General features: G+C 39.4%; 1 protein-coding gene across 1 annotated transcript in view; it reads right to left on the minus strand.

Moving 5' to 3' along the window:
- Positions 1-12,682, minus strand: part of SCPEP1 (serine carboxypeptidase 1) — a 28,686-nt gene extending 16,004 nt beyond the window's left edge. Inside the window, exons 1-5 of the mRNA XM_058170214.1 lie at positions 12,424-12,682; positions 7,287-7,432; positions 3,205-3,294; positions 2,097-2,252; positions 645-719 (exon numbers count right to left, since the gene is read on the minus strand). Coding sequence (XP_058026197.1) covers positions 645-719; positions 2,097-2,252; positions 3,205-3,294; positions 7,287-7,432; positions 12,424-12,478 — 522 coding nt within the window. The 5' untranslated portion in view covers positions 12,479-12,682. The remainder of the gene's footprint in view (positions 1-644; positions 720-2,096; positions 2,253-3,204; positions 3,295-7,286; positions 7,433-12,423) is intronic.
- Between the last annotated feature and the right edge of the window lie 2,670 nt (positions 12,683-15,352).

Below are 15,352 nucleotides of genomic sequence, written 5' to 3' on the forward strand. Positions count from 1 at the left end.
CCACAAACTGACCAAGTCCAACGTGACTCCTATCTAAATCTAAGCAGGTGCTATTAGTTGAGAAAAGTCTGGTGCATAGGCTATAGCGGTGGTTCTCAACCTGTGGTCCACAGATCCCTTGGAGGCCGCAATGATGTCACAGGCTTGAAGAAATGTTATGATTATTATATTGGTGATCCATGGCCATGCTGCATGGACACAAAAGGTATTTAAAGGGGGTCTGTGAAGAAAAAAAAGGTTGAGAACCACTGGGCTATAGCAATAAATCAGTTAGTTGATCCACTTGTAGACCTCTTCTTTCACACCTGACATGGAAACCCATATATATTTCCCATTAGAGGTAACAGCACCTAGCCAGTTTTGATCTGAAAAAAAGGCAGTCAAATTTAGTTCATCCTGGGAAAGGAGAGCATCAGAGAGCCCAGGGTCATAGACCACTGAACTGAGAGGTGAGGAATCTATCCCAGAAGCAGTAGCAAAACATTTCCATCATAATCAACACTTAATCAAGAACCAACCTTGATTTGAGGAGGATTTTATATGCCTCATTTATTAAGAGAGATTCTTCCCTTAGGATCTTGCAGAAGAAATCCAAGCTAGCTTGAGAGAATCCATTTTCTATGACAGGAAAAGATCAATGTTACCTTATGAACTTCCAGAGCAATTGCAGCTGCCATTTTTCCTCCATAAGATTCGGAAAAAATGTAGAAGGGGATTGTCTGAAAGGAAAAATGCATTAAAAAAATTAAGAGCTTGAGCTTTGTATACCTTCCAGAAAAATAAAAGGATTACTCAATACATAAGTAAACCTTCACTCTTTTCTTCCTCTTTCTTGATGCCCATAAACACTACAGGGAAATCTTTCCTCAGAAGAGCAAGACAAAATGGCCTCCATCTGCAGCTATAAAGCCAAGTAAAAGACACCCTCTTGGATTTCTGTTCTGCCTCATTCCACAGACATAGGATTCATTACAATGCAAAGCAGATTATGGGTACATGGCAACTTCCGAATGTAACTGAGCCCAGAATTACAGTTGCATAATGCCAAGTAGGTCACGTGATCACACTCAATTTTATGTTTTTCACTGCAATCATTAAGCAAATGCCACAGTCACTAAGCAAACCCTGGTTTCTGGCAAAAAGCATTTCTAAATCACATAAATGCAAGTTCATTGCTGAGCACCCAAAATGCAATTATTTGACCGCTTGGCGGGGGGCGGGAGGGGAGCGTTGTTGTCAGAACTTTGAATTATGGTCATAACTATAGGTACATTTTTTGGGGGGTGTCTGTTGTAATGCTAAGCAACTGTCATAACTCAAGAATTACCAGTACACCAAATTAAGTTATTTACACACCAACTAGGACATTTGGGATTTCATTCCAAAAATTTAAAAAATATAACATTTAATTTTATTCCCCCCCTGAAGTTAAGAGAATCCACACCATTTTGACGACAGGCCAACATAATGAATTTATAAGGACCTTTCATACCTCCCTCTGATCATAGTAAAAACCCTGCTTCCCAGGACTAATCCTATGGCCTAAATCTTTCTGGCCAAAATTAGGCCTAGGATTATAAATCACTCCATTAAATGGCTAATTTTCAGGAGGGAGCAATCTCTACGCTGGCAGGAATGAGGAGACTTTCAATACATCATCACTTGCCCCATGCTCTGAGATACTTTGGAGAAAGGAAATCTCGCCTACTCCCATTATGAATTCCTGCTATGTCAGCACTCTGAACAGGCCTTGCCCTATAACAGATACTGTTCAGGATAACAGTCTGCAGGAGCCTTTGCAAGCATAACTATTAGCGGACTGGCTTTGGCATGAACCAGGAGGCCAATTGTTCAAGACACCGATTTGCAAGGAAGTCAGCATATGTGCAATTTTAAGCAAATTTAAGCAAGGTTTCCTTTTGTAAACATCCATCCCCAAAGACATTTGATAAATCTCAGCAGAGCTTAAGGAAAAAGCTTGCGCGATGAGTACTTCAGTTTTGCAATGTTTGAATAGGGCTAATGTATAGCTTAGGGACTTCATACAGTGGTAGTGGACAACATAGCATTCCATGGGCTGTTCTGGCTGTACTTGCCTGGAATTCCACCTTTGATTTAAAGAACTCTCGGAGAACCACCATCATATCCGAAGCGACCATACTGAGATTTGTGGCGTAGGCAAGGGAGTCATTAACATAACTGTATCCGGTGCCAACAGGATTGTCAACAAAGAGAAGACTTGCTGCCTGCAGCTACATCACCCAAAGAAAACACTGACATCAGCAACACAAAAAGAGGGAGAGCAGCATACTTAAAAAGGATGACAAAGAAGGAGTCTTCCAAAGATTCCCACAAAGGCAAGATGAGAGAGTTTATTTTGCATTGAAAGGGTAGCGCACTACTCATTATCGCTATATTTTAAGCCTAGAGGCATTTATTAAATATGTCCTAGCATTAGCTATTCTCATTCATAGGCAACCTCAGCCATAATTTCAGTTGTTAATACTTGCAACAGAGTCAACCCTTCCACAGTTTGTGTTTCAAAACAATACTTTTTCCCAATGTTAAGCTCATTCTTTTAAGGTTTTATAAATGATCCTTATGTGTCTGTCTGTGTGTTTATGTGTATGTTGTTGTGTACATGTGCATATATATGCTTGTAATCTATATTTTTAATATACACATTTTTGTTTTTGGCTTTCAGGATAGTGGAAGAGCATCTTACGAGTACTGGTAAAATTCATTTCTTCAAATATGAATCCTAAGTAACACCTAAAGTCTTACTTGGTTTGTTTAACACAAGAACAATACAGAAAAACAGAGCAAATAAAGATCTCCTAACATAAAGACAAGTAATCTATTAGGCCAGGGGTGTCAAACTCGCAGCCTGGATGCGTCAGGCGCTGGCCATCCCCTCCCCCATTTTAGTGAAGGGGGGAAAAGCTGCGATAAGTCACGTGACGCCAATGTGTCATTGCAACTTTGACACCCCTGTATTAGGGTACTGGATGAAATGTAGGAGTAAGATCACATTAAATAACTGACAGCTTCAGAAGCATACTGTATATGGGCTCCTAGAGGAAAATGAGCAAGAAAGATCTCAAAGTCTGCAACAAAAATCAACATTCTGCAAAAAGTATATATTTTTTAACATGGTTTGCCAGAACACACCCAATCTTCCCACTATAAGTTAAGACAGTTTACCCAAGTTGTCCTTCTTGGTTTTAGATCAGTATCTAAAGGGCCAATCTCTTCAAAATTTCCATATCCGCAACCTGAAGCTCCTGGGCCTCCCTATGGAAACACAGAGATGAGAAATGGAGAGAAAAACATCAACAATTTTTCTTGCCATCTTATATTTTATTTATCTCCCAAGAAAAAGAGGTGTGATTAACATAATGGTTTCATTCCAAGGCTGTTAACGCAAATCTACAAATAGAATCCTGTAGAACGAGTGCTAACTTAATCCACATGGGAAAGAAAATGCAGGCCTTTAAAAGATGCCCAGCAGTCAGAATTTCTGAATTTTCCCAGCTAAACTTAATTCTTGTTTGTTACAGGTAGTCCTTGACTTATGACCACAATTGAGTCCAAAATCTGTGTTGCTAAGCAAAACAGTTGTTAAATGAATTTGGCCCCATTTTACTACCGTTAAGTTAGTAACACAATTGTTAATTGAATCTGGTTTCCCTGCTTAATTAAAACAAAGCCTCTGGGGAGGTCTACCAACATTTCCTGCTGCTTTTATTTCATTGATACCAAAAGAGGAACAGGATTGTTCTAAACCTGGGAATTATAGGCCAATCTCACTTTTAAATAATGATTATAAGATTTTTGTTAAAATAATAGCTATATGGATGGCATGCATATTTAATTTATGACAAAAAAGTGGATAAGGCTTTTAAAAATCATGTGCTAAGAAATGCCCTTCTGCGTGTTTGGAAAAAATACTCTTATAAACTAAATTATAAGGTTCCTATATGGGCAAGTCCTAGACATACAGTAGAAAATATAAACATAGAACAGAATCAGGAAATGATTACATATAAAGATCTTTTGTATACTGAAAGAGGTAATTTGCAGTTAAAATCTCTGCAGGTATTAAGAGAGGAAGGGAAAAATTATACTTGGTTTCAATATGAGCAACTACGTGCTAGATGGAAGGGAGATCAGAAAATTGGTATAGAGCAGAACGAGGGAAATTTGGTAAAGCAAATTAGAAATCAGTCTCAGGAGCATATAAAGAGATTGTATAATGTGTTACTTGAAATAGATTCTGAAAGGGACTTGGTAAAGGACTGTATGATAAAGTGGGCACAAAATTTTCAGGAGCCAATATTATTGGAAACGTGGGAAAAATTTGGGTTAGAAATGTTAAATTCACGCAGGCACAGAATCTGAGGAAAAATTTTTATAAAATGTTTTATAGATGGCATCTAGATCCTAAAAATTATCGTGTATGTATCCAGAAATGCAAGCAAAATGTTGGAGATGTAATTGTGATGACGCTACATATTTTCACATTTGGTGGACTTGTAAGGACATAAAGGCCTTTTGGATAAAAATTTGGTGGATTTTACAAAATGTTCTGAAAAAGAAGATAAAGTTCCTGCCGCAATTTTTCTTGTTGGGAATTATTACGGATTGTACAGTAATTGAGACTAAATTGATTTTAAATCTAATAACTGCAGCAAGATTACTAATAGGACAATATTGGAAGAAAAAAGAAGTACCAACAATAGAAGAATGGATATTGAAAGTTGCCAATTTGGCTGAGATGGCGAAGATATCAGCCTTTTTGAAAGACAATACGCAAGAAAGATATTTAAAGGAATGGAAAAAATGGATTGACTATATTCAACGTAGATATCAGACTAAGAGTTATCAGACTGTTTTTGAATGATTAGGATGTATTATTTTTGATTGCTTTTGGGGGAAGTTAGGAATTGATGATTGTAGGGGTATACCGTATATACTCGAGTATAAGCCGAGTTTTTCAGCACATTTTTTGTGCTGAAAAACGTCCCCTCGGCTTATACTCGGGTCTATACGGCTTATACTCAAGTTTTTTTTTTTTTAAGCCCCTCGGCTTATACTCGAGTATATACGGCTTATATTCGAGTTTTTTTTTTTCTTTTTTTCACATTTTACCGGACTGAAGCCCTGCCGGTGCAGTGAGAGGGCGGGGCGGGGGAGCCGCCAGCCTTCTCAGCTGAGGAGGAGGTTTCAACCGGTAGGTGCCTCATTTCCCACCCTCGGCTTATACTCAAGTCCCCAGTTTACCCCAGTTTTTGGGGTAAAATTGGGGACCTCGGCTTATACTCGGATCGGCTTATATTCGAGTATATACGGTAATTAAGTTGGGACGAAAAATTTTTAGCATATGTTTGTTTTATTTTTAACTATACCTTGTGCTCGTTCCGGGAAGTCGGGGAGGGGTTGCGAAGGGAGGGGGGAGAGGGGGGAAAGGGGGGAAAAAATTTTGTAAAACTTTTTGAATTAAAAAAAAAAAAAGAATCTGGTTTCCCCATTGACTTTGCTTGTCAGAAGGTCCCAAAAGATGATCGCATGACCCTGGGATACTGCAAGTGTCATAAATTCAGGCCAATTGCCAAGGGCCCAAATTTTGAGCACATGAATGTAGGGATGCTGCAACAGTCTAAGTATAAAAAACAGTTATAAATCACTTTTTTCAGTGCCATTGTAATTTCAGTCGGTCACTAAATGAATGGTTATAAGTTGAGCGTTACCTGTTTAGGCATAGGAATGCCACAATGAAATTCTATAGCTCATTTATTTTATGCCATTATTTAATTTTTGCCCTTACAATTTGCATTACTGTTCCCAATTCTTGACTTGCTGCACATCTTCCATTATGTTTAGCCAGTGATCACTGCTTTGAATCTTTAAAAGCTTCCATAGTTTGAGACAAGGGAAATATTAGTAAGGAGTGACACGTTTCTTACACAAAGTAGCTTAACTTGCAACATATAATAAGTAGGATATAGCTCCAAAGAAGTTTAGCATAATATGACTTCCTTAATTTTGGCTTAGAATGTTACAAAGCTATCATTGTTTGCAAGTAGTCTGGTTTATTTTGTGGCTAAGTTCATAAAACACGCCAAGCAACTTACAAATCCAAACAATTTACACTACAGCTTTGTGTGGTGCATCAGAAATAATATTTCTGATTTTCAGCTACTTTTAATAGCTTGATTTAGAATAATTAAGGCAATGCAATATAATTAATATGCAATGAGAGCCAGTTTGGTGTAGTGGTCAATGCATTGGCTAAAAACCAGAAACCGACAATTCTAGTTCCACCTTACCCTGTTTCCTCTAAAATAAGACATTCCCTGATAATAAGCCCAATAGGGCTTTTGAGCGCATGCACCAAAATAAGCCCCCCCTGAAAATAAGTTCTCCCCGAAAATATTTAAATGCATGCACAGCCGGTCGCCTCTATTTCCTCTGGTTTTCTTCACGCGCCCCAAAATAATAAGAGCTCTGCGAAAATAAGGCCAAGCGCTTATTTCGGGGTTCAAAAAAATATAAGATAGGGTCTTATTTTCAGGGAAACATGGTAGTTATCTTAGGATAACTATCCTAGGAAGTAAGCAAGAACAAACTGCTTCTGAAATTGAGCCAAAAAACTGCAGGATGTTTCCAGGCAGTCATCAGGAATTAACAATGACTCAATCCCCCCCTCCAAAATACAATTAGTTGATATTATAGGACTTAATCTCCATTGAAACTTTATTTTTCCCCTCTGAAGGATTTCTTCAAGGTTTTAGAAACCTTCTATTGCAAGGTTTTACATGGTTCAACTCAGGGGTGAAATGTAAAATTTGTTACTACCCGTTCTGTGGGCGTGGGTTGGGGGGGTAATGTGACTGGGTGGACGTGGCCAACTTTGTTTTTTACTTTTAAAAGCATTTTTTTTACAACCTCTTCGGCCTAGGAGGTTGCAAAAAACGCTTTTAAAAGCCTCTGATGATCAGGCAATTCAGCTGGGATCGCCAGAGGAGCCTTTTAAAAGCATTTTTTCAGCCAAAGGAAAAATGCTTTTAAAAGTAAAAAAAAAATCTCTGATGATTGCGCAGCTCAGTTAGGCATGGGGGTGGGGTAGGGATTTTTGCTACCAGTTCTCGGAACCACCCGCCCTCATTGCTACCAGATTGAGCAATCCGGTCCAAACCGGGAGCATTTCACCCCTGGTTCAACTCTACTTCTGTTGCTATCATCCTTCCATTACAGCTCACATCAAAGCCTTATCCCCAACTTACCTGCAGCCATAAGATAAGAGGAAGTTGTGTGAAGTTCTGAGTGGGACTGTCTGCATAGTACAACCACCAGAACATGCTTGCATTGCTTCTGACAGGAACATATCCCCATGCCTGTTTTGCTTCTTTAGGTTCCTTTATTGAAAAAGCTAAAATGGGGGGGGGGGGGAGAAAGTAAGTGATTACCATGCTTTATAAAGCTCAGAGCACAAGAGGACTTGGCATTCTCCTACCATTGTGAGAATTTCAGGAGAAGAATCTCTTCCTTTCATACCAGGGGTCTCCAGCCTTGGCAACTTTACGACTTGTGGACTTCAACTCCCAGAATTCTGGAGGTTGAAGTCCACAAGTTTTAAAATTGCCAAGGTTGGAGAGCTCTGTTCTACACTAACATATCAAATCTATAATTCCTGCACACTTCCATGTACAATTGGCCTTGTATAATATGTGGTTCCTTCAAAGCACAGAGATAGTAGGGATAGCAAAGCTACTTTCAGTGCCAGGAATACCCTTGGTTTTGCAGGATCCTACACAAACAGGGTTAATCAGCAAAGGCCAGATTAGACTTTTATTTATTTATTTATTTATTGTTCACATTTATATACCGCCCTATCTCCCTAGGGACTCAGGGCAGTTCACAGGCACTTAAAAATACACATAAATACAAACTAAAATAACAAGTAAAAAACTTATTCCATAGCCAAATTGTTAAAACCATATAAATAATAAAACCCATTTAAAACCATAAAATTTAAAATCTAATCCAGTCCCGCGCAGATAAATAAGTGTGTTTTAAGCTCGCGACGGAAGGTTCGGAGGTCCGGAAGTTGACGAAGTCCTGGAGGGAGTTCGTTCCAGAGGGTGGGAGCCCCCACAGAGAAGGCTTTGAGCACCAAGTGTTCCATCAACAATGGCAATGAGAGAATGAGGCAGTCTATGGATCTTTTCTGCCCAGTAGAAGGCCCTGGGGTGACATTCAACCCAGAGTTATGGTCTACCTATCAAAATGTCCCATAATATGACTCAGAAGCATTAACAAGATTTTTTTTTTGTTACCATCAAGGAATCTGCAGATTCTCTGCCATCTGAATCCACTCTACTTTCGATACAAGCTCTTCCCACTTCAACAGGACCAGGGTGGACTTGATTTAAATCAAGTCGATTTAAATCACAATTTAAATCACTAGTAAAACGGCTTGATTTAAACCAACTCAATTTAAATCATAATTTTTAAAGGGCAACTGTCATCTCTGTCCCACAACAGCTCCTCCTCTGACCTGCTGTTGACTCACTAACTGTCCTAATATTGCAGAATATACAGCCTCATGCTACATAACTAAGCTCCATTTCATGCTGAATAAACTAAATTATTAATGTATCTTAAGTAGAAAACTATCTTTAGATAGATTTTTACTCCAAAAGCATTTTATTAAAATAAATTTGATAAAAATAAAAAAAATCCGATTTAAATTTTAAAAAATCAATTTTTTTAAAAAAATCATCAATTTTTATCCACCCTGAACAGGACAAACCATCAGTATCTGTACATTAAACTCATTCCTTTTTTTTTTGGAGTGAATACCGACCGTAATCCACCTTGGTCTACTAAAACAACAAAACAGATACTGCCACTTCGGGAGACCAAACAGATGGCAACATTTTAGGGTTGTGGAAAATGCCCATTTATTTGAAAACGACCTGTTCAGCTTCCTTCCTACCACTCCATCTTTCTTTTGTCCCTTTTCCTGCATGCTTCCAAATGAAGCTCAGCACATGAAGCCTATGGGCATGTTTGGAAATTAAAATAAAAATAAAAATAGACATGCTAGTCTTCTTAACTAAAAATATTTTTTTAAAAAAAGAAAAGAACATAGAGCAGGTAGGAACACTGAACAGTACCAATTGTCCAATCCCATGGGATGATCTGTGGGATGGGCACAGCATTATCAGAAAGTGCCTTTTCCTCTTTCTTAAACCTTGGCACTTTTTCTCCAATCCCACAGACCGGTCCCTGGAATCAAAGAACTGGCAAGAGAGAACCCACCACCTCACTCCAGAGGGTGCAATTTCTTTGAAGCTCTTCAGTAGACAGGATTCAATCTTGCAAGACATTCCAAGGTCCACAGGTTAACAAACAGGACTGTACAGTACAACCAAATCCAGTGCCAAGTAGATTGCCAAGATAGCCTCCTACAACTTTTGCTCATCTTCCATCAAGAGGACACATTCCTACAGCGGCTTACATCGTATCAGTCCTACTGACCCCAATGCAATTGCTTACCTGTAGGTGTAGACCTCATGCAAAATACTGCCACCTTCTTTCCCCAGAGTAGCTATTAACAGTACTTGTTTAAAGGCAGTGTCAAGATAGACTTTAGAATACTTTAACTAACAACTGTAACATCTCTCTGCAGTACAAATGGCTGCTCCTAATTACACTGGTGCTTGATAGGCAACTCATTTTTAAAAGCAGGGGAGAGGAGAGAAATAAAATAAAACAGAGTGTCCCAATTCTCAGAGTGCAGTGGGCACAATCTCACATAGAGTTGGTGGTTAAAAGTCAGCTGCTCAGTAGCATTTACTTCTATAATAAGCAACTGTGAGAGGAAACCACGTTGTTATCTTTGCCTCAAGGCCTATATTCTGCAAACACAGAGTCCTTTCAAGAACAAGGGTTGGTATCCTATAGTAATGGTTCCCAATCCCTCGCCGCAGCCCACTAAAGGGCCATAGCCTATTTGCAACTTGGTGACGGGCCGGTACACATGTGCGGTGCCCACATGTACGCATACGCAGTGGTCCATCGCTAATGTGGCCCACTGTCCTATAGTGATTTACCTACAAGTAAATCCCATTCAAATCATTGGGACTCACCAGAACAGACTTGTATAGGACTGCATTCCTCTCCTTTCTAGTGCTCAAATTTAATAGCTCAGGGTTAGGTAGACAGGATTTGTACAAGTCTAACACTATTGATCTGAACAGACTGGCATTAGGAAATACTTAACCTGGTGTTTTTTAAAAGAAGCATACATGTAGGCCCATCACATATCATCTGGAAAAATCCAGAAGATCACTCGATAGGAGCAAATTAGACTGTTCTATAGCTCTCCAATGTCATGTAGTGGTCATCTAGATTTATTTTTTTTGCCCTGATATGATAGCCTTAATATCTGGCTCTCTGCCTCATTGCCACTTGATTGAAAGGTAGAATAATCCCACAAACATTTACTCTGAAATAGTATCAGTAGTAAGAAGGGCAGCATATAAATTTAATAAATAAATATTTTCTGACTTTATTGGGGTTTGCTCTCATGATGAAGCATGGAGAGATTTGGTTAAACTAAAGACTCCCAATTCCAAATGTACCTTCAATTATGGAAATTCACTAAGGACTTTGGATAGGTCACTATTCCTCTATATCATTTTTTTTCTTTGTCTATGAAAATGCCTGCTGCACCATATATAGGTAGTCCTCGACTTACGATCACAATTGAGCCCAGAATGTCTATTGCTGTGAGACATTTGTTAAGTAAGTTTTGCCCCATTTTATAACCTTTCTTGCCACATTTGTTAAGTGAACCAGGCTTCCACATTGACTTGTAACGTATGTCAGGTCGCAAAAGGTGGTCACATGACAATCTATCATAAATATGAGCCAGTTGCCAAGCGTCTGAATTTTAATCACATAACTAACCATGGAAATGCTGCAATGGTCGTAAATATGAAAAACGGTCATAAGTCATTTTTCAGTGCCATTGTAACTTTGAACAGTCCTTAAATGAATTGTAAGTTGAGGATTACCTATATACACTTTGTCTCTGAAGAAATATTTCCATCTTTGGAAGCATAAATTATACAATTATACAATTATACAATTTAAATTTAAGTAATACTTATTCTCGAGTTCTTTCTCGAGTGTCTAATTTTAAAATGCCAGCTTTAAAAAAGGAATGACTGCTTAATTGGGATGTTTCCTTTTAGGCAAATTTAAAAACTTGTTTTAAATAACTACCAATTAAAAGAGTAGATATTTTACACTGACTTTCCAAACAGGCCTGCTTGGATGACTACTGGGAATCAAATGGTTTCCCCACAGTAGCTCCTAGCTCTGTGCCAGGCTTGTCACTAGAAATCAGAGAAGTATCTGGGCAACATGGGAAAGGAAATACCAATAAAAATGCACAAAAAAGAAAGACGGAGGGAGGGAGAGAGAAAAAGAGAGAAAGAGAGAGAGAGAGAGAGAGAGAGAAGAAAGAAAGAAAGAAAGAAAGAAAGAAAGAAAGAAAGAAAGAAAGAAAGACAGCCTAAATGTATTTCAGTGGGAACTGATACTGCTTGCATCTGCAGATTGCAGCAACTTTTACTGTAGAAGGCTAAAATCCCCAAAAAAATTTCCCCAAAGGAGATGTGAAACCCTCCCCCCTCAACAGATCACACTAGCTGAAGTTGTAGTTCACAAACAACCCAAAGTGGGGGCTGGAACTAAAAAGAGGATCTAAGAAATCTGCCCAGAGATTTCACCCCATGATTACTCATTCAGATTCTGCCACCTACATAATGTTCTTCCACGGAGGGAGACTTGCATAGCTGGCAGGGTGAGACAGCTCAGCAGCACAAGGCAAGCTTTTAAAATCTCAGTGCAAAGGAAACAACAATTATAACCCTCGGGTTGGCCTCGAGATGCCGCCGGTCGGTTTTAAATTCAACCCCACAAAAAGAGCAGCGTTCTCCACCTCCCGTAAAGTGGTGTGTGTTTAAATGAGCTGTTACTAATTCAACAATACAAAGGCAGCACCGTTCTCCAATCGTGTTCCACCGCCGGTAAACGTGTGTGTGTGTGTGTGAGAGAGAGAGATAGTGTTTGTATTTGTGTGTTTTTAAATGAGCTATTATTTTTTTTAATTTCTTTTTGTCACAACAGTATACACAAACAATTATCATAGATAAAACAACATAACTTGAAGAAAATATATATAAGTAAAAAAATATATGCATCAACTATATTAATTTGATATAATGAAAGGGAACAATAGGACAGGAACGGTAGGCACTTTTGCGCTCTTATGCACGCCTCTTATTACTAACCACACACGTTTTAGGGGTGGGGAGAGAGAAGCCCTCTCCTTTCCAAACCTACCTGAACTTAGAGTCCGCAGCGACAACATCAGAATAATACTTTCCGTCAGCCACATCCTGACAACGGCGGGGCAATCTTCCGAGCAACAACCGCAAGGCTCGAGCTCCCCGCCAGCCGCTTCTGAAGGAGGGGAAGTGGCGAGCCGAGATGAAAAGCGAGCCTTGCACTAGAGCTCCTGGCAAGACCCGGCCCAGCTCGGACGCCGCGATGTTTTTCTTTCGCCACAGCTTCTCACGTGATCGCTTGGATCCTGCCCGACCTTCGCGCGCTACGAACTGGACCTGCGGCGTCCGACCAGCTTTCACCGCGCGACGAGAGCGCGAGATTCAAAACGCGGACGCCGATTTGGACTCTGGACCCGGCGGGGCGGGTTTCGCCTTTGCGGTTCTTTTGCTCCGTGCTGGATAGAACCGGCAAGTCGCCGTAGCCCTGATCCTTCTGGTTCATTTCTTGGCCCAGTTTTGGCTACCAGGGCGATCAGACTGGTGAAAACCTGAATTTAAAATAGTTTAGCCCAGGGGCCTCCAACCTTGGCAACTTGAAGACTTGTGGACTTCAACTCCCAGCAAAGCTGGCTGAGGAATTATGGAAATTGGAGTCCACAAGTCTTCAAGTTGCCAAGGTTGGAGAGCCCTGGTTTAGCCTGTATGGTGTAACCTGTTCGTGGTTTTTTTCATCCAATGTGTTTCTTGCTGGCAAATGTAACCAACATGGAATTCTGGCTGAATTTCACCACTGCAACATGCCCCCCCACACACATCCCTGTCTACCTTATGAAACATTCTTCTCCTACATACACCCCTCTAGCTATCTTATGAAATATTCCTCCTCTGTAGGTACACAGAGAGGGGGGGGGGAGAAATGCATAGAGCGGCATAGAAATGTTATGGATGGATGGATGGGTGGGCTTCCTTTGTTTTCATTTACTCTCGTATGCAAACCAGAGGTGGGTTTCAGCAGGTTCTGACTAGTTCTGGAGAACCAGTAGCAGAGTTTTTGAGTAGTTCAGAGAACCGCTAGTAAAAATTTTGACTGGCCCCGTCTATTCTCTGCCTCCCAATTCCAAAGGATTGGAAGGAAATGGGGATTTTGCAGTAACCTTCCCCTGGATTGGGGTGGGAATGGAGATTTTACAATATCCTTCCCCTGGAGTGGAGTGGGAATGGAGATTTTACAGAATTTTACAGCCACGACCGCCAAGCCACACCCACTAAGCCACACCCACAGAACCTGTAGTAAATATTTTTGAAACCCACCACTGATGCAAACCTAGCAATAGGGTTAAATAAACCACAAGCAATACGGGAAATTGTCTGATTTGGGAACGAAGTATTTGCTTCCACAACTTCCTCCTTATAAAAAAAAAGCTTCCTGAAATACAAGCTCCCCTAAGCTTTTGCAACCTTGCTTTAAAAAAATATGATTGCAGTCCACTCAAGAGAAATAGCAAGCAGAATTCACTACGGATTAGTGAATGTGGCTTGTTCGCTTTTGGCTTAGTGTGTTGGATGCATCCAGTCAACTGGTTTATTCAATCAAATAGGAGTTAAACAATTTTAACTTAAAGTGTTACATCTTTAGCCTGTCACAGCAGCCATCCTTTCTTCCAGCTTGGTTCCCATGTTAAGTTGAATCTGAAGGCTGGACAGCTTCGGACTGCAAGAATACATCTGCTTTTCCACATAAAAATAATAACCCCACAAAAATCTGGCTTATGAACTTCTCCTTTTCTCTGACATTCATGTTTCCATATTATTCTCATTTTAAAATGAAAGAATATTCCTTTGAGCCCTTTTTATTTATTTATTGGCTGCCCATCTTAAAACAGGATAATTCTGGGTGGTTTATAATATTAAAATGATAAAATTAAATAAAACCTATATACCATGTGAATAAAACATTACAATTATAGTTATAATCAAAGCACAAAGAACATTTGTACATTGTGCTAATGTACAAATAATCTCCACCTTTGCGTTCTCCAAATTCAAAATGGTTATGAGCAAAGCCAAGGAAGGAATACAGGCTTGACTTAGTTTAACATACTTCTATTTTACTGAAAACTTGTTTATATAAAGAGAGAGAGGAGGGCACCCTGATCCTATAGGGAAGGCTACTAGTTATCACAATGGTAGGGAAAATAAAAGTGCTGGGCATGTAATTCCTGAAAATTCACATGGAGAATTCAATAAAGGAAAAGTGTGAAAAATGAGAAGGTTTCCCCACCTAAAATTAACAGAGGTTTATTTAGACCTTTAACAGTATTGCTGATTTTCGAGTCTTTTACACATTTTGTAGACAAGCATGTTTCGTCTCCTGCTGTCTCTTATTTTTACACTTTATTTGCATACCTTTATGATAAAAAAGTCAGTATGTTTCTTTGGTAGGTGACATACTGCCCATACAAGATGACCAACCAAATATTCCTCCGCATGCATTTTTTTTTTAAAAAAAAACACATGTTCCCGTGCTTTTATGAGCCGCTTTATATGCAGTCTCTTTGCTCGGTGATTTCTCGGAGAGACGTTTAAACTATTCAGAGCAGGGGTCTCCAACCTTGGCAACTTTAAGATTTGTGGACTTCAACTCCCAGAATTCCTCAACCAGCTTAGCTTAGCTGGTTGGTTGTTGCTATCATTAAGGGTTAAATCATTAAGGATTAAATTGTACCCTATGACCATCATTTGTGTTGCAAATGTTGTAAATACCTTGATGAAGGTATTTTTTCTCTTTTTCTTTTATGTACACTGAGAGCATATGCACCAAAACAAATTCCCTGTGTGTCCAATCACACTTGGCCAATAAATTCTATTCTATTCTATTCTATTCTATTCTATTCTATTCTATTCTATTCTATTCTATTCAAGTTGCCAAGGTTGGAGACCCCTGATTCAGAGTGAATAAGGAAGTAGAATTTGGAGGTTTTTTT

This window comes from Ahaetulla prasina, chromosome 2, assembly GCF_028640845.1.
Source record: "Ahaetulla prasina isolate Xishuangbanna chromosome 2, ASM2864084v1, whole genome shotgun sequence".
In the NCBI taxonomy this organism is placed as follows: Eukaryota; Metazoa; Chordata; class Lepidosauria; order Squamata; family Colubridae; genus Ahaetulla; species Ahaetulla prasina.